At 34.6% G+C, this 27,202-nt stretch overlaps 2 protein-coding genes across 7 annotated transcripts; both read left to right on the top strand.

Moving 5' to 3' along the window:
* The first annotated feature begins 2,795 nt into the window (after nucleotides 1–2,795).
* Nucleotides 2,796–12,121, top strand: LOC109020672 (probable LRR receptor-like serine/threonine-protein kinase At1g07650). 5 transcript variants are annotated; one of them, XM_035688095.1, is made up of 25 exons: nucleotides 2,805–2,868; nucleotides 2,946–3,111; nucleotides 3,406–3,580; nucleotides 3,778–3,849; nucleotides 3,946–4,014; nucleotides 4,098–4,166; nucleotides 4,248–4,319; nucleotides 4,454–4,525; nucleotides 4,634–4,705; nucleotides 4,797–4,868; nucleotides 5,006–5,077; nucleotides 5,170–5,241; nucleotides 6,297–6,365; nucleotides 7,088–7,153; nucleotides 7,875–7,940; nucleotides 8,054–8,089; nucleotides 8,210–8,250; nucleotides 8,466–8,845; nucleotides 8,922–9,117; nucleotides 9,527–9,667; nucleotides 9,743–9,861; nucleotides 9,992–10,202; nucleotides 10,338–10,575; nucleotides 11,022–11,172; nucleotides 11,527–12,121. In XM_035688095.1, the coding sequence occupies exons 2-25, from the start codon at nucleotides 2,994–2,996 to the stop codon at nucleotides 11,878–11,880; spliced, it is 3,003 nt and encodes a 1,000-aa protein (XP_035543988.1). In that variant the 5' UTR covers nucleotides 2,805–2,868; nucleotides 2,946–2,993; the 3' UTR covers nucleotides 11,881–12,121. The 5 variants fall into 5 exon arrangements, with proteins under 5 accessions (XP_018858735.2, XP_018858736.2, XP_035543988.1 ...); XM_019003190.2 differs by having other exon boundaries at nucleotides 2,796–3,111; XM_019003191.2 differs by having other exon boundaries at nucleotides 2,796–3,111; nucleotides 9,527–9,683; nucleotides 9,786–9,861.
* Nucleotides 12,122–15,731: 3,610 nt separating this feature from the next.
* LOC108998042 (probable leucine-rich repeat receptor-like serine/threonine-protein kinase At3g14840) lies at nucleotides 15,732–20,959 on the top strand. Of its 2 annotated transcripts, none has more exons than XM_035688101.1 (10): nucleotides 15,732–15,982; nucleotides 16,355–16,426; nucleotides 16,526–16,594; nucleotides 19,740–19,808; nucleotides 19,892–19,963; nucleotides 20,100–20,171; nucleotides 20,269–20,340; nucleotides 20,430–20,501; nucleotides 20,627–20,698; nucleotides 20,792–20,959. In XM_035688101.1, the coding sequence occupies exons 1-10, from the start codon at nucleotides 15,789–15,791 to the stop codon at nucleotides 20,865–20,867; spliced, it is 840 nt and encodes a 279-aa protein (XP_035543994.1). In that variant the 5' UTR covers nucleotides 15,732–15,788; the 3' UTR covers nucleotides 20,868–20,959. The 2 variants fall into 2 exon arrangements, with proteins under 2 accessions (XP_035543994.1, XP_035543995.1); XM_035688102.1 differs by having other exon boundaries at nucleotides 20,627–20,703; nucleotides 20,792–20,872.
* Nucleotides 20,960–27,202: the final 6,243 nt, after the last annotated feature.

Below are 27,202 nucleotides of genomic sequence, written 5' to 3'. Positions count from 1 at the left end.
AGGGCAATCAGTGACGAAATTATTCTTTACATTTTTCTTGTGAAAATTTATTGGTCAAAATTCTTTTTTTCCCTTTCATTTTAATTTGATATATGCGCCAATCTCGAACACTTTAGAGCTTCTCCAACGGTAGTTGAATGAGTGATTTTTTCTTAGATTTTCAAGCCGTAGAAGTTGCAGCGAGGATTGCGGCGAGGGAACTTGGTGGGCGACGAAACTTTGCATGGCGGCGCCGTTGTCCGATTGTGGTGGCCACTAAAACTAGTGTCGTGTGGAAGTCTGATGATATGCAATGTAGTATTGCTGACATGGTCGGCTATTATTGGGTGGTGTTGTTAAATGCCGAAGAGGATCTGTATGATAAAAATGTACCAAATAATTAAGAACAAATGAAAAAAGCTTAGCAAAGAAATAATCCAAAGATGCAACAACGAATTCCATCGATCACAACAACCACTGCATACCTCAAATTCTGTGGCACATAAACAACGAAGGAGGCTATTTTTCTTTGTACCGAATTAATAGATATTTTTCTTTGTACCGAATTAATATATTCAAGTCTTTTGTACTGATTCAAAGCCAATTTTCATACTTTTCCGTTTACATAAACTTTTTTTGAATACAAATACTTTATCTCATCTCATTTAATTTTAATTAATAATTTTATTATTATTTATAAAATATTAATTTATTTTATCTCATCTCAATTTCACAGTCGAACCTAAAATGCAAGCTTTTCCGTTTACATAAGCCTTTTGACTGTATTTTTGATTTTTTAGGAAAGATTTTTTACTGTTCAATTAATTAGAAAGCAAAAATCAGATATAAAAGGAAATAATATTGACGATGTCGAAAGCGAAAGCCTCCTACCTATTTTCAACCATATCAATAGCAATCACTGGTCAAAGAAAGCATACTAATCCAAGGGGCGGGAGATTTTGATCATCATCCATCTGTTGACATCTACGGCTCTTAGACTCCCTATTTTAATGCTAGCTTGCTTTGGGCAGTGGCGACCGCCTGCACGTCTCAGGTTTTTTATTTTATAATATTTCTCTTTATGCGTGACTTCTTTAATTATAAAACTATTAATTATAATTTAAAATTCTTTATTTTCATCTCCCAAAACTTTTTTTTATACACGACTGTTACGTAGCATGCCGTGTCCCTTACGTTTAGCTGGGTTTGGTTTTAGCTGGAACCCACTTGTACATTCTTTTTTCCATTCTTAACTTCTTCTTTTGATTTTTATTTTTAATAAAAATGTCACTATTTTTTAATAAATAATAAAAGTTAATCAATATACTATCTCAAAATAGAATTGCTCGTATAAATCCATACATATTTAAAAAAAATTTAAAATTACAATAATATTTTTTTTAAAATAATATTTTTTTTCTTTTTACCCATATTTATCAATAAGACTACACAAACAACCTCTCACTTATAACTATAAATAGAATTTCTCTAATAATAAAATAGTTGTAATTAGAAAGGTATGGAAGCTTTTATTTTAAGTTGGATTGGATTTATCAAGAAAACTTTTGTGCATAAGTCACTGTATAAATTATGAAAAATATCTTCACATCTTATATAAAAAAGTTATAGATGTAGAGTATGAAAATAAACAATAACTTATGCGTACGTACGTATATCAAACAAAAACTAAAAATTAAATAAAAGCAACTACAAATACATACGTACCCCTTGTATTTCTTAAAATTTGTGAAAATGAACAATGACTCATTTTACGATTTTTGTTAAAATATTTAGGGAGCAACATAGCCATCTCCTAAACCTTTTGTCTCAAATATTTAGAAAATTACTGTTTATCTCATAAACTTTTCTCTAAAATAAAGATTCGAATGTAAGAGAAATTTTAACTAAAATTATAAAATGAGCCTCAAATTATAGGAAAAACAGTGTTATTGAGTATCGGTTGGGAATGCTCTAAGCATTGGAACTATGTGTAATAAGATGACAAAACAACATTAATATGCAAGAGCTTATCAGAATGTGATTTAAATAATTAAGTTTATTTGTAAGGTTAAGATAAAATATAAATATTTTAATTATGGTTTTTATAAAAGTAAACTATATGATATTTATTGTAAAATAGATTTAATATATCATATAAAAAATATATTAGTTTATGAGTTTTATTTTATAAAATTTGTATAATAGTAACACTGTAAATGATAATTTAATTGAAAAATAAAAGAAATTATTTACGGTGCCAGATTATTTATCTGTTGTCACCAACGTATAGAATCATCCCCGTAAAAAATGAACTTCCTTGTTTATATATCTGTTGTGATACGAATCAGCCATCAACAGTGGAACTATATTATAAATTCAGTTTTTATATTTTCTAGAATTGCAAATGTAAATTGGAACATTCAAAATAAAAAAAGGAAACTGACTGTATACTGTACTCTTGGTTTTTTTTTTTAATTAAATGATGCAGTTTGGAATTTAGGAGAACTTCATTATAATAAGGTTTCTTGTTATACAGAAAGTCAAGATTTTCCGTACTGTGAGGCTTTTCACTTTCAACAAAATGCTATTTAGATGCAGAAACTAATCAATTATCTATCTCATTATTATAATTTTTTTAAATTCAAAAAAAATAATATTTTATTTAAATCTAACTCATTTGTTATCAATAAAAGGTTTTAGGATGGCCAAGAAACAACATAAATTTTCATAATCATAAAAGCTTTTTAAGTGTAAAAAAATGATATTTATAGTTGAGAAATGATATCGTGGAGTATTACTTTTCCGCCTGTCTTGATCAGTTATCAAATTCGGTTCACGGACGAAGGTCAGTAGAGCCCACGTTGAGAAACTAGGGGAGGATTTGGTTTGGTATGTAAAGTACTTGCCGCCAAAGGTTCTGTCATAAATTCTAATGGTATGCTCATATATCTGTATTTCTGTGCAAGTTTGTAAGCGAGGAATACGGCAATCCAAGTTGATCGGTGGAGAAGAAGATGACATGTCAGAGTCATAGTTCAAAGACCAGCTTTACTTTTCTTATGCTTATACTGCTCATGTGCATAGGAGCTAAGAATGTCAGAGCACAAGCTGGGAGTCTTCCAGATTCTGAAGGTATTTTCTAGCTCATATGTTATATTCGTATGATCTGTTTATTTCTTGGGTAAGCTCAAGTTGATGGAGATGGAATTCAGTAGAATTGAAAATTAACATATCGTTTGATAGTGCCTACCTTAGTTATGACAACTTGCAGAAACAGAGTAACAAGGTCTTTAAATTCAGGGAATAACCATGATACAGCTTATATGTTAAATTCATGTTGATGCGTATTTTACCTTTTGTTTTCCGGGTCTTCTTTTTCTTTCTTTTTTAAAATTCTTCTATGGGTGATTTGTTTGATGTGTGCAGTGGAAGCCCTTCGAGAAATAGCTGCACAACTGGGGAAGAAAGACTGGAACTTTCGCGTAAATCCATGCAATGATTCAAGCTGGATAACACCACTTTTGGAAGAGAGGCCATTGTACAACAATACTGTCAACTGCAATTGTTCCTATCCTAATGGTGTATGCCACGTGGTTAAGATGTACGCTCCCTTAGCTCGCATAATGCAAGCTTATCCTTCTTGAACTTTCTTATGATGCTTAATGCAATTTAAAAGAAATAAGTTTATGAATATGATGTGTAATTTGGTTTAGTAGTGGAGAACACCTCCCACTTTGTTTTGCTAAATTTTCTCTCTTTTTTTTAAGTAATGTATCGTTTTTTCTTCCTGACATGCAGATTTCTTAAAGGGCAGGATCTTGGAGGGACACTTCCACCTGCAGTGGTGAAGCTACCCTACCTTAAGGCACTGTATGAAAGACCTTCCAATTATTTATTTTGTTGTTATTACACCATAAAAAGACCTTAAACTTCTATACTAACATCACACTTTTATCTTGCTTATAGTGATCTCAATAGGAACTACCTCAGTGGTTCAATACCAAGAGAATGGGCTTCTACTAAGATGGAATATTTGTAAGCAACTTATAGAACTTTCACATCCAAAGTTTGCCAGTAAAAAAGCTAATTACTGAATTAATGGAATGAATCAAGTGCAGGTCCATCAGTGCAAACAACTTAACAGGACGTATTGACTACTTGGGAAACATCACTACTCTTCAAGCTCTGTATGCTCTGGATCTCTTTGTTAAATTATTGAGAAGTTTCATTTGGTTTAGCCTTGCTGTAACCTTATAGGACTCTTTCAGGAGCATAGAAAGCAACCTGTTTTCTGGACCCATTCCCCCTGAGCTTGGAAACTTGGTTGACTTGGAGATTCTGTCGGTGGTTCTTTCCTTCCTCATTTTTATCCAGATAACACTCAATTAATCATTCCTATATTTTCATTGATTTTCCTAATAAATTAACAGTATGTTAGTTGAACCAGTCTTAAGTTTCAAACTTATGGATGCAGCATTCTTAACGCTAACAATCTCACTGGAGAGTTGCCCATTGCTCTCACAAATCTGACCAGATTAAAAAGCCTGTAAGTGGTTGTAAACTATTCCTTGGCTTACAAACATTAACTTCAGATTTTTCCTTGAAAATGTTAGGTTTTTATTTCAAATCTATATTCCATTTGCCCCTTATGTAGGAGGATTAGCAGTAACAACTTCACCGGAAGAATGCCCGATTTGTTTCGAAGCTGGAAACAACTTCAGGCATTGTATGTGATTTTTCATAGAATACATTGTAAATCGCTTCTACCTAGAAGCTTCAGTTTCAATCTAAATCCATCCAAAATTGTGTTCTTACAGAGAGATTCAAGCTAGTGGTCTTAAGGGGCCAATTCCTTCTAGCATTTCAGTCCTGAGTAATTTGACTGAGCTGTGAGTTCTTCCTTCCAAGTAACTGTTCTTGAGTTGCATAATCACTATGACATCATCAATATGTTCTTGTGATTGTTATAGTGGTAAATATGTATTGCTTAAGATAATAACACTGTGAATGATGCAATTCTGTGCAGAAGGATTAGTGACTTAATTGGAGAGGGTTCATCTTTTCCACCATTACAAAACATGGGAGGACTGGTAAAGTTGTAAGTAATGTTTAGTTAGTAAAAAGCTAAGCAATTGGAACAGGGCACATATTGTTGACATTTTGCTTACGTGAAATTGGCTTATGGTTCAGGATGCTGAGGAGCTGTAATATCTCTGGAAAAATCCCTCCATATATATCAGAAATGACAAAGCTGAAAAAATTGTAATTCTTTGGTTCATCCATCTCTCTACTTTTTAGGTTGAAATTCATACACATAATCCCACCTGTGGAGCTTCTTGCAATTTGATTAGTTACTAAATGCTATACTTGGGAATTTGTAGAAATTAGAGACCTTTCAGTGTCAAGCACACCTATAGCTTTTAACACAAGTAAATTACCTTGATCTTGTACATCTGTTCATCACATTAATTTGGTATTGTTTGAAAGCCGATTGCATTCTCCTAGGTATGTTTGATAACTAAAAATGTTTTACTGCTTAAATACATGATACATGAAAGTGACAAGTAGATCTAGAATTTATGTTAGGAAAAACGAGTAGCTTAATATTGGGGGAGGTCTTATTAGAAATAAGTAAATGTTTGGATGATAACTATACATTTCCCTCTTCATTATTCCCTAATATTATAGTGATGAGATGAATCATAGTAATTCAAAAAAGAATCGAGGTTGAGACTAGTCCTTTAGGTACATCACATAAATCTTTGTTTTAAAGAGTGCGTGATCAAAAGAAGTCTAGCTGTTTAAGCTTTATTCCAACAGCTGGTATGTAAAAATACCATTTGTGTGCACTTGGGTTACTACGTGCAATTATTTCCTCACCTGGTCCATACCTGGAATTTGTGGATTATTAGAAGAAACTATGATGTATATTTACATCTATAGAGATTAAGTAGTTGAACATTTTAGCAACATCTATATCAATCTGCTATACAAATTTATATAGCCTTGGGGTGCAAGCTATTGTTAATTAATGTCTACTGTTAATAATAAGTATGTCCATACATAGATACAAGAAAGGAGAATACATGGATACACTATACCCTGGTGCTTCAAAATCTAGAAGGCAACTGTCAAAGAAGCCTAATCAATTCCTCTTTATCAATTTTCTCTCTCTTTAGTTTCTTTCTTTCTTCTCTCACGTTCTAAACTTTCCTCTCATTCATGGAACATGCATATCTCTTAATTTTTGCCATGTTCACTTGATAGTATTTAATAATCTTTTGTTCCTATAACATCAATTTTTTGCCCTTTTTCAGAGATCTTAGTTTCAACAGATTGGAAGGAGACATTCCAAATTTTGGAGTTCTAACAAGCTTGGACACTATGTAAGCAATCTATATTCACGAGGGTTGCTAACTTACAACATGATGACTGGGGGTCTTTTCAGTGGGTCTTAAGCTTGAAATACAATATTTGCTCGCTTCCCAAAATGATTCAATCGGTTTGATAATTTTTTCTTATTTTATCATTGATGACCCTAGCTAAATTATAACAATAGCTTAAGTTTATGTACCAGTTCTGTAATTTTTTAACCATTCAAGCACACATGGCTAGTCATAAATTTTAATAAAAAAAAATAATGCAGCAGTTAGTTTAGGTACTAAATTATAACCTTTCGATTTTGAGAACACAAGTAGCACATATTTACAAAATCATCACCCCTAAAACTTCAGCTTAGTGAAGAGATGAGGCAAAAGTCTCAGCATTCATACTCTTGGAATGGGGCATTATGATACCAAATCACATGTCTGAAATGCTGCATACATGTAGATCCAACTTACTGATTATTAAGGCCTGTTTTGGTTTGGGGGATCATCTCATATAATCATTACAATTTTTCCAAACTCCTACACAAAATATAATAAACAATTCAACTTTTTCAAATCCCAAAACAAAAATTATATTAAAAAATTATATTCTAACAATATTTTATTCAACTTTTAACTTTTATCTCATCTCATCTCAAAATCTCCCCTTTGTATGGAGTTTGAAATGATATCAACACGACGGTATCTAACAGAAATGTGTTTTCTTCATCACTGGATAGATATCTGACAGGTAACTTGCTCAATGGACCTATTCCAGAATGGATCAAGGGAAGAGATAGCCGCTAGTATGTTTTCCATCTGAACTACTGCAAAACGTTTGCAGGATCCATTTATGTGTTTTTTTATTTGGGACTCAGAAGCATATTCGTTTATCTATAATATAATTTTCAAAGCATGACCTTTGCTTCTGTTGAGTCAAGTCATCCACTTTTCTGTTAAATAACCAAAAAATTGGTATTTTAAGTTTAAAATAATTTGAAATGTTGTGTCAACAAATATGTAACGTTTTATACTAAACTCATATGCATGAAATCTTACTCTAGATGAGGTTTCTTCGCCTGACCTCTTTAGGTGTTATTCTTAGAACATTTGTTGTGAAATGGGTGAAATAATCCCATTTTGCAGGCAGCTTCATTTGTATCTTCATCCATGTGGTGCCACCAAGAAATAGTGTCAATTTTCATTACATTATTCAAATTTTCTTGATTTGTCTCTGGTAAGATCATATGCCATTACACCATTGATGTCTGTTCACAATTCGGTTTTAATGTGCATGTAATTATGGCAAGAAGACCTACGAAGCTTGTGCTTCTAGGTGGTTAATAAGGTCATAAGTTTGTATACAGCTCTCTGAATTATGAAATGATTTTTTGTATGATATCTCTCCAAATTAGTTCGGTTAGTATTAGAAATCAACAGCTTGAAAATATATATATATATTTTTATATATATATAGATTGTTAGGGAGGGGAATTGTTAAGATTAAACGAATTATGTTTTGTGCAGCCAAATAGATGTTTCTTACAACAATTTTTCTGCAAGCTCTGCGCCGAATACTTGTCCAGACACCCTGTAAGAAAGCTTTTCCCCCTTAAAGTGTCAAGCTTAGTTTGAGTATTGGAGCCTTTCACTTTTCATTTATTTCTTATTTTATCCTTGAAATTAACTCGTTGATAATTCAACAGAAATTTGTTCAGAAGCTTTTCTGGAACAGACAACTCGTAAGCTTCCAAGTTATTGAACTTTTAAGGAAAAAGGAATGCTCTCTTTATTTTCTTTTTCATTTCATTTTTAGTCATAAACATGCTAATTCTTCTTTCTCATGTTATGTTTTATTGTAGAATACTTACGGAGTGTTTGAGGGACAATCCATGCTCAAAAGGTATATATCTGTCCGAACCAAAGTAGAATTAGATGCTTCAATCATTAATAGTAGGCCTTCCACTTCAGTGTTGCTTTATTCAGAAAGGAGAAGAATTTGGCCAATATTTTATTCTGGATGAGATACAAACACGATTAAATTATTAAAGATAATTGAATACGCATTCTACTATGTTCATTTGAATCTGATTACCTTTTAAATGTTGCTCTCTCTAGATCGTTACTCTTTACATATAAATTGTGGTGGAAATGCAACAACTATTGGAAGCATCAAGTATGAAGCGGATTTAGAACAGGGAGGTGCTGCAAAATTTGTTCTAATGAAAGATTATACTTGGGGCTTTAGTAGCACTGGAGATTTCTGGGATGTTTGGAGTACCTCAAAGGACTATATTGCAGAAAATGTATCCATGCTCAGAATGAACGATTTTGAATTGTATGAGAATGCACGTCTCTCTCCACTTTCTCTCACATATTATGCGCGCTGCTTGGCAAAGGGAAACTATACTGTGAAACTTCACTTTGCGGAGATAATCCTGAGAAACAACAGATCCTTTTACAGTGTTGGAAGACGGATTTTTGATGTTTATATCCAGGTACTGCTTGCCAACCAGCTTATTTTGTCTTCTATGTTGATATAGAAGATAAATTAACTGAAGTTCTTTGCTGCAGGATAAACTGGTCCTGAAGGATTTTGATATTGAAAAAGAAGCAGGAGGAGTCGACAAACCAGTCATTAGGAATTTTACTGCAGTTGTTACAAATAAAACTTTGGAGATCCGCTTTTATTGGGCTGGAAAAGGGACACAAGATGTCCCAAGGAGAGGAACATATGGTCCTCTTATATCAGCTATCTCCATAGACTCTAGTAAGTGACATAAGTTGTATGTTCCATATTTCTTTTAACATGGGGAGACATGACTATGGTATGCCTCCTCCTCTCATTGCCATTCTATTAAGTGTTGGAGTTTGCTGTTTTCCACGTCTAATTGAAAAGTAGATTTAAAGAAATAATGGATGCATAGAGCATATAGTGGATGCTGAAGCTGTCACAATAACTATTGGATGCAAAATACATTGCTTGAAAGAAGGTTAATGTGCTGCTTATTGAAAGGCTTAACAATTTTTTTTTTCTAATTCATATCTTTTGTTCTTGATCATGAAATAGCCTGTGTCTTGAACCATTGAGTATTATCCTCTTTTGCACTTGATTGACAGTGCTACTACAATCACTTTCAATAGTTACTTTCTTTCTTCTTCTTTTTGTTTTTTGGCAGATTTCCATCCTCCTGATGATAGGAAAAGGAAGATATTTCTCGCACTTGGAACCGTACTTTTGGTGTCAGCCCTGGTTTTCACAATTTTAGGAATTCTTCGGTGGAAAGGCTATTTAGGAGGCAGGACATCACGGGAACATGGTAGTTTAGTTGAGATGTATGTTTTATAAATGCTTTACGATAGAGTCCAACATCTTAACCTTGTTTCTTTTACAGATCTAAAAGGATTAGATCTGCAAACTGGTTTTTTTACCTTCAGGCAAATCAAAGCTGCCACAAACAATTTTGATGCTGCAAACAAGCTTGGGGAAGGTGGCTTTGGATCTGTATACAAGGTCATTTTCATCTATATTTATTATTTATTTGACTACATTTAGATCCTTTTCTTTTTTCCCTTTCACATTTGCACTGAAATTCTCAAATATACCTTATAGAAGAACATAATGCAAATTATACTCTCAACAGGGAACGTTATTGGATGGTACCATAATTGCTGTTAAGCAACTTTCGTCTAAATCAAAGCAAGGAAATCGAGAATTCGTGAATGAGATAGGCATGATATCTGGTTTACAGCATCCAAATGTCGTTAGACTGTATGGATGCTGCATCGAACGGAATCAGCTGTTGTTGGTATATGAATACATGGAAAACAATAGCCTTGCACATGCTTTGTTTGGTAAGCATAATTTTTCATCTTTGGAAAGCAAATTGTAATAATTTTGGAAAGAAGGGGAATCAAATGTCTTAAATGACACAGGATGAAACTAAAAATTTCTGATATCATTGATTGAGCTATCTACATCAACTGCAGGTCCAGAGGAAAGCCCAGTGAAGTTGGACTGGCATACAAGACAAAAAATATGTGTCGGCATAGCAAGAGGTCTGGCTTTCTTGCATGAGGAATCGCCACTGAAAATTGTTCATAGGGATATTAAAACTACCAATGTACTACTGGATAGGGATCTTAACCCTAAGATTTCGGACTTTGGATTGGCCAAGCTTGATGAAGAGGAAAACACCCACATTAGCACCCGAGTTGCAGGAACTATGTGAGCTACTTTCTTTTCTCATTCTGCTCAAGTTATTCTTCTCTTCTTTTTGTGAACCATATGGATCACGATGTCTCTAAAGTCAAGTTGCTTCCATAGAAGTTAATAGACAAGACAGCAATTGAATTCCCTGTAAACAGGTTTAATTTGGCCCAATATCAGGGAAAAGATCCTGGCTCAAGTATAAGTAGGAAGTTGTTTATCTCAGCTTCTGCATTTGCAACCCAAATGTACTCTCGGTCTTTTTTTCTTTAGGAAGTATACCTAAATTATACACTTGGAAATAATCTGCATGTTCTGTTTTCCCCAATTCTATAGTTCAAATTTCTCATAAAATTGCAACTGCAGAATGCAGCGAAAGAAAATATGTGTTCTGCTTTCATCTATGGCTAATTGTGCATGACTAGATCAATTAAAACTTGCTAATATAATGATTTTCTTTGCAGAGGATACATGGCGCCAGAATATGCATTATGGGGGTATTTAACATACAAAGCAGATGTATATAGTTTTGGGATTGTTGCATTGGAACTTGTTGCTGGAAAGAACAACATGAAATTCCGTCCAACCGATGATTTTGTGTGTCTTCTTGATTGGGTAAGATAGATCGCATCCTGTTTTCTGATGAATGAACCTACAAGCACAGTTTTTAAGAACCAATCACTCATTTTAGAATTTCTCTATTTGGATTTTTCATTATATTAATCTATGCATAGATCTTCATCAAAGTTTCGATTTGCACGCTACATTATCTTCATTGAGGACAACTTGGTGGGCAGAGAGTAGTCCTAGGTAATAATAGAATATGAAATGATTGAAACCAGTTGATATTGGCAGAAATGAAAGTCCAGAATCTGAACAAATTTGATTACAAGTTAAACATAGCTAAAGATTTTTCCTTTGTAATTCTAATTTGTTTCTTTCTCCCACTTCCTCTCTTTCCCTATACAGGCCCTTGTTTTACAACAAAAAGGGAATTTGATGGAGTTGGTGGATCCAAGGTTGGGGTCTAACTTCAGTAAGGAAGAGGCAGCAAGAATGGTTAAAGTTGCTCTATTATGTACTAATCCATCACCAGTGCTTCGGCCCACCATGTCTGCAGTAGTGAGCATGCTTGAAGGCCGAACTGCTGTTCATGAGTTGATTATGGATCCAAGTATTTATGGAGATGTATCGAGATTTAAGGCTTTAAGAGACCAGTTTGATCAAATCCTAGAACAGAGCTCAACTGATGTTCAGAGTGTTGTTCATTCAACGGATGCAACATGGATCGGCTCCTCCAGTACATTATCAAGCAGATCTTGACAGAACAAGACGGCCATAACATTGCCACAGTGGTGATGCCTAATTCCGGTTTAGCAACAAACAAAATACATATCGAATGCTCTGATATCAATATTGGATAAAAATTCTGTAACATGAAGTTTGGCATTGCAATGTTCGTCTTGTCGTCCTGTCACGTTAAGATCATTAAGTAGTTTGGAAGTACACTTCACACTGTCATCATATGATATTCATGCTTCCTGGTTCAAAGGATGTTTTCCTTTGTTCAATCCTTGGAAGAATTGGGAAAAGGAATTCACAATAATTGTTTGATTAAAGAGAGTGCTAGAGCCATGAAGGGATTACACAAAAGTAATCTCACAAACTGACTCAACTTCATATAATCCATCAGATTTGCTTTACAAAAAACATTAGAGGAGTGCTAGAGTCACGAAGGGATTATACAAAAGTAATTTCATAAACTGACACGACTTCATGTGATATATCAGATCTGTTTTACAATAAAAGTAACTTGACAATTTGACAAATCACATCAAGCCACATCAGATTGTGAAATTACTTTTATAAAATCACTTTGTGGCTAGAGTATTACTCCTTATACGTTGATTAAATTAATTATTTCGTCATTATTCTGTTAAAATTAAAAAAATGCAATAATTATACAAAAGAAAGTAGTTTAATTTTTTATTTTTTATTTTTTAAATTGAAGATGCTAACTATTTCAATAAAAATGTTGAATTCAACTAGTGAGTTTGAATTCAGAGAAGAATTGAGATAGTTTTAAATAAGTTGAATAAAATATTGTTAGAATATTATTATTATAATTTGAAAAAGTTAAATCGTTTATTATATTTTATATGAAAATTTAAAAAATTTATAATGATGAAATGAGATGAATTAAGATAAGTTTCTAATCAAATCGCGACTGAATATTATGTAAGATGAAAATAACATCTTCCGATACTAAAGTAGTACTCGCATGCCTCTAGGAATTTTGAAATGCTCACCAGCTTGTACTCTAGAGTACAAGAAGAACCCTCAGAGACTCTCCTTTTACTCTTGTATATGACATATATGCCGAAGTAGAATTCGCCATCAGTGTAATCTTTTTAGCATCATTTAAAATTAACTCCAATATCTTTTACCAATTAATTAGTTAAAGAATAAATATAAATATAAATTATCATTGGGAGCATTCATTTTACATATATAATGTGGTATCATCTAGACTATACATTTCTTTAAATAAATATTGAAAACAATCAACTAGAAGCAGACACGCAATGAATATAAAAGAATATACTGTTATAATGGCTTCTTTATTACTCTAAATTAAAACTATATACGTGTCCCACGTGTGTGAGATTATCATGACTTTCCTGAGTCTACGTAATTCCCAGACACAAAAGAATGGGGCCATGCATGCATGCATGTACCTCTTAGCTTGTTTTCAAGTGTTGGACGTAATTTAATAATTGTTATTATTTTCTTCTTCAATCAGCGATCCCACCAGAAGAGTCTGCTCCCCATTATTCGTCCGTTCTTGTCGTGCCGACACTGAGAATTATATTACATGCCTGCATGGCTGCATGTATCGACAGAAGATCATACTCAAACCAAACAAAGGACGAATCCAACCTTGCAATGAATTTCCATCGCTTACGCCACTGCTTTATCCTGGATCAAGATGGCAAAAACAGACAACATTCTTTTAATATTATGATATTTAGTTCTATATTTATAATTCTTTTAATATTCAAAGCTCTCATATTTTAATAAGAAATTAGATTTTTTTTTTTCCTGCTTACAAACCACGGTGTGAAATGGAGGAATTGATTGTTAAGAGTATTTCAGATGATTTATTTTTAGGAATTGTTTTTTTTTAGAGATGAGATGAGATGAGTTGAGATTAAAGTTAAAAAGTTAAATAAAATATTGTTAGAATATATTTTTTAATATTATTATTAATGTTTTAAAATTTGAAAAAGTTGAATTATTTATTTTATTTTGTGTGAGAATTTAAGAAAGTTGTAATGATGAGGTGAGATAAGATGAGATGAGATGTTTTTGAAAAACAAATAAGGCCTTAATAATTTATGAATATTGATAAAATAATAATAAATTATTTATAAATAGTACCGCGCACTTAAGTAGGAAGCAAAGATAAGGTGGAAGACGCCGACATTAAAAGCACATCAGTCAATGAAGTTTCCATGGTCAGATAGGGCGGGCACAATTATTAATAACCCATGGGTCATGACTCATGAGGCTTTAAAAAAGTAGCAACATCTTCCAGATAATCTTAAGAGATCTCACTCACCAGTCAACCCGTACAATTATCTAACTATAGACGATTCAAGAGATCCAGTGGTTCTGTTGTTCGGCTTGTCAATTTCGGTTGAATCGGTTCATACTTCATAGTTCATACGGCAATGTTGGTGGAGCCCACATTGTCATTGGTTTAAAGGCTCAAGCTTGGAAAGTAGGAACCTCTGATGAATACGTCTGCTTTAATCAAAGTTGATAATTTGAGGAGAGGAGAAGATCATGGCAAGCCAGACTCGGATTCCAAACACCAGCCTAAGTTTTCTTATGCTTATGGTACTCACGTGCATGGGAGCAAAGAAAGTCGGAGCACAAGCAGGCGTCTTCCCGACGATGAAGGTATTTCTTGCTTATTATATATATATATATATATATATATATATTATATTCGTATGATTTTGTTTTGGGTAAAGCTCAAGTTAATAGAAATAGAATTCAGTGGATTGAGAAGCTTCGGCTGCATTTCGTATGATAGTGGCAAAACTGAGTGTCAGGTACGTTTGGGTAGTGAGAAGTGTTGAGAATATTTGTAAATAGTAGTAAAAAAATAATAATAAAATATTTGAATAATAGTAAAAAATAGATAAAAAATAATGAATAGTAAAAAAATAAATAAAAAATAATAATAAAATAAAAAATAGTAATAAGAGTACTTGAATTACTCTCACTTACCAAACACAGCCAACTCAGTATGTTTCTTTGTAATTAGCCAGAAAGCAACAGAACACAGAGAAAAGTAGAAATAGCTAATTATTACCTCAAACAGCTATGACCGGTTGCAGAAACAGAGTAACAAGGTCTTAAAACTCATAAAAAAAAAAAAACCATGTAGCAATGATTCAGAAATTTGTAATAACCCAAAAGTTGCTGGGGAAAACTCCAGAACTCACAAAGCCTTTTGACTATGCTTGAGTTTTGCTTTAAGAATCTAAATTAGATCAGATCACCCAACCTTATATGTGAATCTTCTTCCTTGGCATCCCATGCAGCAGTTAAGCATAACTTCCCATCTTTTGAGTTAATTCAAGCTCCTGATCATCAAAGTCATTGCTGGTGGTAGCATTTGTTAACAAGTTATATTGCAATTTTAGCAGCTCCTTAGATCAAGCAAGACGCCAGCCCCACTCTCCGATTCTTTACGACTTTAGCATTTAGCGGGTGGCTGCATCATAAACTATTTTCGGAATATATTTAGTGACGAGGTCCTTGTATGTGCCAGTTATATGGGGAAAAGTTCTTTTTTTTCATTTCCAGTTTTGTGCTTGTGAGAATTAAGACGAACAGACCATTCACTTCGGATATTATTCCTGACACAGGACATGAACTTTGTCCCTTCATTAATTACGCCTTTTACACAGGCTTCCCATGACAGCGTCTGAGAGTAAAGAAGGTCTAGATATCCTCTTAACTGGAGCCCAATTTAAATCTAGGAATACAAAGATTAGACCGACTAACTTTTGTTTCGCAGCACTATAAGAATTTCCATCCAAGAAGTAGCATACTTATCAATTATCTTATCAATTATTTAGGCCATTTGATGCTTGTTTTTCCTTTTGTTTTCCTGGTCTTCTCCCTTTTCGTTCTCTTTTTAGAACTTGGTAGGGATGATGTGTTTGATGTCTGCAGTGGACGCCCTTCAAGAGATAGCTGCACAACTGGGGAAGAAAGACTGGAATCGCAGCGTAAATCATTGCAATGCCGCAAGCTGGAGAACACCAAATTCAGTTGGGGCTCCGTACAACAATACTGTCAACTGCAATTGTTCCTACCCTGATGGTGTATGCCACGTGGTTCAAATGTACGCTCCCTTTGCTCCCATAAATTGCAAACTCTATCCTTATTGAACTTTCTTAAGATGCTTAATAGTGTTGATGAATAATCCCACATTGGCTGTGGACAAGGTCTTGAGCATGTTTATAAGCAATGAGCAATCCTCTCTTATACAACTGGTTTTATGAGATGAGTTAGGTCTATGAATTTCATCAAATAGCAAGTAAATACGAAAAATTTATTATATGATGTGAAACTTGGTTTAGTAGTGGAGAGCTCTCACTTTATCTTGGTAAAGTTTTTTCCTCTTTTCTTTTTCTTTTTCTTTCTTTTTTTTTTAGTCATCCTATTTAATCTGTGAACTTTGTAATCTATCCTTTTTTTCCTTCTTTACATGCAGATTTTTTAAAGCGCAGGATCTTGATGGTACACTTCCACCTGCAGTGGTGAAGCTACCCTACCTTAAGCAAATGTATGAAGATTTTCCAATTATGTATTTTTCTTGTTATTACACCATAAAATCAGTCCTGAAACTTCGATACTAACACCACATTTTTTCTTTTGGTTATAGTGATCTCAATAGGAACTACCTTAGTGGCACAATACCAAGAGAATGGGCTTACACAAAGCTGGAATTTCTGTAAACAACTTACTGAACTTTTGTAGCACCCGGACCTAAAATTGGTATAGTTGGACTTTTGATTTTTACTTATTTATTTTTTTTATAACTTGATTGTTTGTTTTTTTTTTTTTTAGGTTCTTAATTTACGATTTTGAGTAGCGTTTTTTTTTCTTTTAATTTGGAGATCTTGGCCGTTTATTTTTATTTTTTTTCCGGATGTTTCATTTTTAATTCCTTCTCTTTCGGTCTTTATCTCTTATTTCCCGTAAGTTTATTTTTTCTCTTTTCGTTCAAGTCGTGCATGCTCACACACGCTCATCTCCATCCGCTCACACGTCTACTTCTCTAGGGTTTTATTTTTTCTTGTTCCTCCACTTATATATTTATATACGTACGTATTCGAAGATGCTTCCGCCGCTGCCCTCCTACGCGAAACCTTAGCCTAGTATATTTTTTTTTTTTCTTCTTCTTCCTCCTCAGCCTCCAGCCTCCATTCCCTCGGTTGCATGCACTCCCATACCGAGAGTCACCCCACGTAAACCAGCCCTCCGTCGTCCCTTTTACCGCCACCAGTGCACCCCTCGTAAGCCTCTGATCAGCTAACCCATCTCCACCGTGCATCGACCAGAATTCACGCTGCCCTCCCAAACGAAATCGACGCAACCGTGCATGCTTTGCATCTCCACGGATCACAACTCCACCTCGCCGTGCATCACCTCCTCTTGGCCATCACTGGAGCCCAGCTTCTCCGCCGTACTCGACCTGCACCACCACCAGAGTGCTGAGAAACAACCATCTACAGAGTGAGTCAAAACTCCTCTGTTTTGAGTCCGAAAAACAGAGCATTAGTTGCTCCCCCAAGCACGGCAGTTTCGGGCGTCTCCTCCGCGGCGCAAAGGGAACCCGTAATCCAGCACCTCAGCCACGCCTCGCCGTGCCACCGACGATAGCCACCCCAGGCCGTCGCCGCATGTAACTCTCTCGGTAAGGAGTCCTCTCTCTCTCTCCGTCTTCTTCTCGGTGCTCTCGTATCTCTCTCTCTCTCTCTCTCTCACTTATCTTTCTCTCTCTCAGTGCCTCACCACCGTGACCTTCTTCGTCGCGTCGCGCGCAGCTCCTCCCTTGGCGGTGAGTACCTCGCCCCTGTTCTCACGGTTGTGCACCGAGGCTGCGTGAATGCAATTCCAGTATATGTAAACTTATTTTTGCATGGTATTTGAAAATGAATTACAGATTTACCCTTAGTTTTAGAATGTGTTCAAGTTGATATATTTTTGGTCTGTTTTTACGTGGTTTATACGGGTGGTATAAGAAAAGTTTACATACAATAATAGGATTTTCAAAGTGTACTTTGGTAGCAAATTATTTTAGTAATTGTGAAATTTTATTTTAAACTTTTAGATTACGATTAAAGCTTTTTGTTTAGTATTATTTAACGAAATTTTTACTTGTACTTACCTTAAATCGCTTAAGTATTTTAACATGTTATTAAGTAAAGGTTTATTTTAAGAGTAAATAATATTGTTGTATTGTTATTTCTACATTTTAGATATATTTTAGTCTTTTTAATAATAGTTATGGTTTATTTTAAAATATTTTGGGAGAATTATATCACTTAGTATTAAACTTCATAAGTTGTTTTCATTAATAAATAGGTCTGACTTTTAAATGTGTTAGTCATAGTATTAAATTGGCATTGACGATCTTAGAAAGTGATGATTGGTAATTTTAGGTTTTGAGGAATTAAATAGGTTATTTTATAAGCTTAGGATTAAATATCGAAATACGTGATTAATTGAAAATTTATGAGAATTACGTGATTATTTTGTAGGTGACGATTAATTATTGTCCGACGTTTTTGAGGAATTTTCGAAAAATCTAAGAAGTTCAGGTAAGCGGGGTTCCTATGTTAGACTTTGCATTTAAAATAAAATGAGCTGAGGTTATTTTTGAAAAATATACATATTTGATACTGAAAAGAAATTTGAACTGCCTCAGTTATTTGTTTTGCATTACTCATGAGATTTTGTTTAAGAAGAAATTATTTTCTGTCATGACTGGTATAGACATGAGCTTATTTCTGACATTCTGTTTCTAAACTTTGAAAAATAGAGCGAATATGAAATTTGTGCCTAAATTATGTTGTGATATGATTTTTGTTCTATCCTGAAGATTTTCTGTACTCTGATATGATCTGATGTGATTTCTGAAAACCTCTGGCATAACATTCTGTTTCTGTTTCTGTTCCGTTCTGACCTCACCACGGGTGTAAAACTGTGGCCTCTGTTCGGGTTGGTACCAACTTTTCTGTTTCTGGTGCACCCACTTTGGAAACAAAGTGGTTTTCTGGGTGGTCTTTCCTATGTGCACACTCGGGGCTTCGAGAATGAATAAGGGGAAGATTCACATTCTGGTTCTGCTCGGTTAGCTACCGGGGTTTGCACAACCCTACCACGGGGGTTAAACATGGTATTTGTTCTGATTTGATAAGATAAGATGTGATGTTTCAGTTTATACTATGCCAAAGGAATTTTTGATTATGAATATTTTCGATCTCTCGCGCTGATATTTTTGATGACATGTTATGACGCTACATCTTGAAAACATTATTCTGTTTCTGCATTCTGAAAGAAAATATTTGTTTTGCATTCTGTTTTCTGTAAATGCTCATGTTTACACACTAGTATATGTCCTCTGCTTACTGAGTTGTTGATAACTCATCCCTTATCTCCATATATATTTCAGATAATTTTGATGATTCAGCTGGAGAACAAGAGTAGAAAGTTTAGCAAGGTGTGATGATCGTAGTGGAATAAGTGTCTGAGGGTACAAATGCTTATTTGAGAGTCGTAGTTAGTAGACTGATTTATTTTTCGGGTATTTGATTTGATGAGTTGATGATGTTTTCGAGTTTTTGGAGAATTTCTAATTTATGTTATTGGGGATTTCTTTATTGTTGCCATAAAGGAACTTAGATTTTTGGTTTGATTAAGTGGATTAATATTTTATGGAATTTCTGGATTTTATAGTTGTGTTATTTAAATAAATTTTAAGTATTAAGAGCCAACTCTCCGGACCTACGGGATCGGGGTGTTACAACTTTCACATCCAAGGTTAGTCTGTAAAAGCTAATTACTGAACTAATGGAATGAATCAAGTGCAGGTCCATCAGTGCCAACAACTTATCAGGACGTATTGACTACTTGGGAAACATCACTACTCTTCAAACCCTGTAAGCTCTGGATCACTTTGTTAAACTATTGAAAAGTTTCAATTGGTTTATCACTTCTGTAATTTGAAAGGACTACTTTTCAGGAGCATAGAAAGCAACCTGTTTTCTGGACCTATTCCCCCAGAGCTTGGGAACTTGGTTGACTTGGAGACTCTGTCAGCGTTTCTTTCCTTCCTTGTCTTTTTCCATATGACATTTGTTTAATCATTTTGATATTTTTTTATGATTTATTGAATAATCTAAAAGTAGAATTAGTTGAATCAGTCTTAAATTTCAATCTGGTGGATGCAGCACTCTTAATGCCAACAATCTCACTGGAGAGTTGCCCACCACTCTCACAAATCTGACCAAATTGAAAAATCTGTAAGTGGTTGTAAACTTCTCCATCTGTTTACAAGCAGTATCTTCAGATTTTTCTTTGATAACGTTTGGGTTTTTGTTTCATTTGACCCATATATAGGAGGATTAGCAGTAACAACTTTGCCGGAAGAATGCCTGAGTTCTTTGGAAGCTGGAAACAACTTCAGGCATTGTATGTGATTTCCTACAATACATTGTAAATCTCTTTTACTGAAAAACACCAGGTGAAATCTAAATTGATCCCAAATTGTGTTCTTACAGAGAGATCCAAGCTAGTGGTATTGAGGGGCCCATTCCTTCTAGCCTTTCAGTCTTGAGTAATTTGACCGAGCTGTGAGTTATTCCTTCTAAGTATGACGGTTGTTGAGTTCTAAAAATCATACATTCTTTTGATTTTTATATCAGCAAATTCTATTGCTTAAGACAATAACAGTTGTGGATGATGCAATTTTGTGCAGAAGAATTAGTGACTTACGTGGAGAGGGTTCACTTTTTCCACCATTACAGAACATGGGAGGAATGAAACACTTGTAAGGTGTTTTTATTTGGAAAAGAACCATGCAATTACAATAATGCACAGTTTTTAGCAGTTTTACTTACATCTTGTTTGGTTTCTGGTTCAGGATGTTGAGGAGCTGTAATATCTCTGGAAAAATCCCTCCATATATATCAAATATGACACACCTGAATAAATTGTAATTCTTTGGTTCATTATTCTCTATAATTTTTAGTGAAGTGAATGGATATGAAGACATTTAGAATGATTTTTATGTTGAAACGTGTAGATATAATCCCACCGGTGAAGCTTCTTGCAATTTGATAAGTTACTAAATGCTAATACTAGAAATTTGTAGAAATTAGAGACCTTTTAATGCCAAGTAAGCCAATAGACTATATGAAAATAAATTGCCTGGTTTTTGTACACCTGTCCATCGCTGTAGTTTGGTATTACATGAAGCTGATTACATTCTCCTAGTTGTGTTTGATGACTAAGAGTGTTTTACTGCATAACTACATGATACATGAAAGTGACAAGCAGATCCAGAATTTATGTTAGGCATATCACATGAATGTTTTTTTGGAGAGTGAGTGAATGAAAGAATTCAAGCTGCTTCAGCCCATTCAACTGTTGCTATAGCTAAAAGTACCATTTGTGTGCACTTGGATTACTCCATGCAACTATTTTCTCATCCGATCCATACTAGGCATTCGCGGATCCTGAAAAGAAACTATGATATATAGTTACATCTCCAGAGATTTAAGTAGTCGAAAATTTTATCGACATCTCTATCAATCTGTTGTACCCATATTTGTATAGCCCTATGGTATCAATATACTGAATATTAATTTCTACTGATGATAATAATTATGTACTATACATGGATATAAGAAAGGAGAATACCCTGGCACTTCAAAATCTAGAAGCCATCTGTCAAAGAAGCCTACTCAATCCAGATTTATCAATTTTCTTTATCTTTAATTGCTTTATTTTTCTCTCTAAATTTTAAATCTTCATCTCATTTATTGAACATGCATTGCTCTCCATGTTCACTTGAACAGTTATTTAATAATTTTGTGTTCTTATAACATCGAATTCCACCCTTTTGGCAGAGATCTCAGTTTCAACAGATTGGAAGGAAACATTCCAGATTTTGGAGGTCTAACGAAATTGGACACCATGTATGCAATCTAATTCATGAGGGTCACTAACTTACAAAAAATGATGACTCAGGGTCTTTTCCGCATGTGTTAAGCTTGAAATATGAAATTGTCTTATTTCCCAAAATGATTAAATCTTTTTGGTCTTATTTTTTTTTCTGGTTCATCATGATGAACCCTAGCTAATAGCTTTAGGCTTTGGTACCAGTTTAATTTTTAATCCATTCAAGTACTGTGACTATTTGCAAGTTCGTTAAAAAAAAATTAATGCAGCAGCTTGTCTATGTACTAATAACTATACAATTAAAAGAACACAACTAGCTCATATTCACAGAATCATCACCCTTAAGACTGTAGCTTACGGAAGAGATGAGACAAAAGTTTTAACATTCATGCTCTTGGAATGGAGCATTATGATACCAAATCACACGTCTGAAATGTTCATACATGTATAATCAGTCATAAAAGATTAGAGTTCAAAATGTTCTTTTTTGTACATAGTTTGAACTAAGAACAACACGAATGTTTCTAACTAAATTGTGATTTTCTTGATCATTGGATAGATATCTGACAGCTAACTTGCTCAATGGGCCTATTCCAGAATGGATCAAGGGAAGAGATTACCGCTAGTATGTTTTCCGTCCGAACTTCTGTATAAAGTTTGCATGATATTTTGATCCATTTTTGTATTTTGATATTTGGTACTCAGAAGCATATTCCTTTAAGTTATATATAACATATAGAATTTGTGAATGAGGAGCTAGCTTTTGAGACAAATCATCAATTTCTACATTAAACCACCATAAATTTGCTAGTTTAAGTTTAAAATAATTCAAAAGACAGTGCCAATAATAAATTCATATACGTGAAATCCTACTTTGGATGGGGGTTCATCATGTGACCTCCTTTGGTGTTATTTCTGGAGAACATTCCTGTGAAATGGGTGAAATAATTCCATCTTGCATGCCTCTTCATAAATCCGCAAAATAATGAAGAGGTGTGACTTGAACCCATCCCATGGCCGTTACATAAGAAGCTACAATACCACTAGGCCAATCAAAGGCTTATGGCTTGAGTGTAGACCCAAACTATAATAAACGTTATACTTTTCCATATCTTCTCTCTTGCCAAATTAATTCACAACTTCCAAAATAACCCAAAAATATTATTAATAATAAATATTATATATATTATTTTGAAAATATTTTCAACAATCCCCCGCCATTTTCAAAATACATCCTGGTTAGAATAGGAAAACTTATACATAAATGAAGGTATCTTTTGGACTTGAACCTTCACATAGTGAAAATACATCAAAGCTAACCAGAATGGCATAGTAGACAATGCTTTGAACTAGCGATTCTATACGATTAGCCGGATATATCTCACATATAAACTTTCTTCTCTTTGGGTAGTTCATAAAAGCCGACACGTGGATTGGCCTTGTGTCTATATCCTGGTTTCATGAGCGCTCTAGTGACAAAACCTTAATTCGCATAGGAGGCGGCACCACCCCCGACACTCATATAGGTAGACTTATCAAAAGTGTCCTGTAACTAAACACTTTAACATAACCATGTTATAAGTCTATTAAGAGCTTATTGCTCAACCTCTCCTTTTCATTACAGTACCAAGCACTTCAAACCTTGGGATGATTAAATTAGTTTGAAAACTAATTTAAATATCACAGTGCTTACAAATCACGAACATATAATGTACTTTGCTCATTAAACTCAAGTCTTGATATGTTCAAGAGTTGAGTCGAGTTTCCATTATTGGTGATTTTATTGTATTGGCTTTAAACCCATCCCCTTTGATGTCTTCCACATCAAATCCCTTGCAAGTCCTTTAGTTAATGGATCTGCCAAATTTTGACAAGATCTCACAAAATTAATTGTAATTACTCCATCTGTGAGTAATTGCCTCACATAGCTATGTCGTAAACCAATATGCCTAGACTTGCCATTATATATATGGCTATAGGCCTGCGACAGTGTAGCCTGACTGTCACAATGCAAAGATATTGGTTGCATTGGTTTTGGCCAAATCGAAATCTCTATTAATAAATTTCTCAGCCACTCTGCCTCTTTGCTACAAGAAGCCAATGCTACAAACTCTGCTGCCATGGTAGAGTCAATTATGCATGTCTGCTTCTTTGATCCCCAGGAGATTGCTACTCCACCAAGGGTGAATATCCACCCACTGGTTGACTTGTGATCATCATGCTCAGTTATCCAACTTGCATCTGTGTATCCTTCTACTACCGAAGGAAATCCGCTGTACTCAATACCATAATTTATGATATTTCTCAAATATTTGAAAATTCTTTGTACAGCTATCCAATGAATATGACTAGGGTTACTAGTGTACCTACTAAGTTTGCCTACTGCAAATGCAATATCAGGTCTAGTACATGTCATAGCATACATTAGACAACCAATAACTCTAGCATATTCAAGTTATTCCACTGCTCTCCCAGTATTAGGATACAATTTTAAATTTGAGTCAAAAGGTGTAGCCATGGGTTTGCAATCAAAGTAATTAAAATTTTTCAATATTTTCTCAATATAATGTGATTGGGTTAGAGTTATACCATTATCATTTCTTATAATTCTAATACCCAAAATCACATTTGCAATACCCAAATCCTTCATATGGAAATTTGATGACAAAAATTTCTTAGTACTTTCAATGCTCATATTATCAGTGCCAAAAATCAACATGTCATCCACATATAAGCATATTATAACACCTTTATTTCCATTGAACTTGCTGTAGACACATTTATCAGATTCATGTATCCTAAAACCATTTTTCACTACAGCTTTATCAAACTTTTCGTGCCATTGTTTTGGTGCTTGTTTAAGTCCATAAAGTGACTTAACCAATTTACAAACTTTATGTCCTTGGCCAAGCATGACAAACCCCTCGGGTTGTTCCATGTAAATTTCTTCTTCTAATTCACCATTCAAGAAGGCAGTCTTAACATCCATTTGATGGATTTCAAACTTGTAGATGGCTGCTAAGGCAATCAAAGTTCTGATAGTAGCAATCCTAGCAACTGGTGCGTAGGTATCAAAATAATCTAACCTTGTCTTCTGGGTAAAACCCTTTGCTACTAGTCTTGTCTTAAACTTTTCAATTGTTCCATCTACTTTCAGTTTTCTTTTAAAAATCCATTTGCAACCAATAAGTGTCGAACCAGGAGGTAAATCTACTAATTTCCAAGTATTATTACCCGTGATTGAATCCATTTCATCATTAATAGCTTCTTTCCAAAAAGCTACATCCTGAGACTTCATAGCCTCTTCATACGTCATAGGATCATTATCAACATTGTGTGTAATCATGATTTGGTTACAAGATGAATCTCCTGTACCATCTACCAAGTACACAACAAAATCTGGTCCAAATGACTTTTCAGTTCTGACTCGTTTGCTCCTTCTTGGTTCAAATGGTTCACCAGATTCACCATTATTTTCAAATGATCTGTCTAATTCCACTATTTTATCATTAAAAAGTGGAATTTCACTGAATCTATTTTCAAAAAATTCAGCATCCCTGGATTCAATCACTGTATTGACATCAACAGAACCGTTAGGTTCCACAACTAGGAATCTATAGCCAACACTGTGATGTGCATAACCTAAGAAAATGCACTCAATGGCTTTTTGTCCTAACTTCTTTATCTTAGGTTCAGGTAATCTAACTATGGCTCGACAACCCCAAACTTTAAAATGATTTAAGTTTGGTTTTCTTTTCTTCCATAATTCATATGGAGAAACTTTAATTTTCTTGTGGGGTATTCTATTCAAAATATAGCATGCTGTCAGCATTGCTTCTCCCCAAAAACTTTTGTTTAAACCAGAATTAGTAAGCATGGCATTAACCATTTCTACTAAAGTTCTGTTTTTCCTTTCTGCCACTCCATTTTGTTGTGGAGTGTAAGCCATAGTAGTTTCATGAATAATGCTTACAGATTCACAATAAGCAGGAAAGTGATATTCACCTCCTCTATCGGATCTAAGACATTTTATCTTGACATCACATTGATTTTCTGCTTCATTTTTATATGCCTTAAAATTATCCAAAACTTGGTCCTTTGAATGCATCAAATAAACATAGCAATATCTAGAGAAATCATCTATAAAAGTCACAAAATATTTTTTACCTCCTCTAGTAGGCGTGCTATGCATGTCACATACATCACTGTGTATTAATTGCAATAAAGATGAAGTCCTTTCTACTCTAGAAAAAGGTTTTCTTGTAATTTTTGTTTGCATGCATATTCTACATTTATCTATCACATCTTTAGCATATTTAGGAATTAAACTTAAATTAACCATGTCATCAAGCTTTCTAGCATGAACATGTCCTAAACGACAATGCCATAAAGAATATGAATCAATCATATAAGCAGAAACATTCACTTTATTATTAATATTAAGTTTGAACATGCCTTCACTCAGATATCCCTTCCCCACAAAATTACCCCCTTTGGTCAGAACAAATTTATCTGACTCAAAGACTAATTTAAACCCATACTTATTCAGAAGACTACCAGATACAAGATTTTTCCTAACTTCTGGTACATGATATACATCCATGAGAGTAAGCATTTTTCCAGAAGTGAACTCCAAATCTATTGTGCCTTTGCCTTTAACTGTAGCAGTGGATGAATTTCCCATGTAGATAACACATCCATCTTCTTCCGACTCATACTTTTTAAACAAACTCTTGTCTTTGCAAACATGTCTTGTTGCTCCTGAGTCAATCCACCAAGAGTTGTCTCCTTCGAGAATATTGACCTCAGAAATCATGGCCATAAAATTCTCTTTGGAGTCAGAGTTTTGTTGTTTCTTTTTAAGGAAACGACAATCTCTTTTGTAATGGCCTGGCTTTCCACTAGGGCTGGTCTCCGACTCCGACGGAGTCGGAGTGCTCGTTTCCGACCTCCGACTCCGACAAGAGTCGAAGCCAAATTGGAGCTCCGACTCCGAGTCCGAACTGGAGTCGGAGTCCGACTCCGATCGGAGGTCGGAGCTCCGACCTCCTATAGGAGCTCCGACATAAGATCGGAGCTCGACGTGCGCTCGACGTGCGCTCGAGGTTCGCTTGACTTCCGCTCGACTTTCGCTCGAGCCAATGTTCAATACAACGTGTGCTTGACTTGCGCTCGACACCTCGCTCGAGCGAAAGTGTACAGTAAAAAAAATTTCGGAGTCAGAATCGGAGCTTCTTGGAGCTCCGACTCCGACTCCGACTCCGAATAGATATTCGGAGCTACTCCGAATTCTGACTCCGAATTCCGATGACTCCGACGAAGTCGGAGCGGAAGTCGGACGGAGTCGGAATTTTTGGAATTTTGCACACCC

The sequence above is a fragment of the Juglans regia genome, chromosome 3, assembly GCF_001411555.2.
Source record: "Juglans regia cultivar Chandler chromosome 3, Walnut 2.0, whole genome shotgun sequence".
Classification (NCBI taxonomy): domain Eukaryota; kingdom Viridiplantae; phylum Streptophyta; class Magnoliopsida; order Fagales; family Juglandaceae; genus Juglans; species Juglans regia.
The sequence above is the reverse complement of the archived record's forward strand: the minus strand, read 5'-3'. Positions and strand labels throughout refer to the sequence as shown.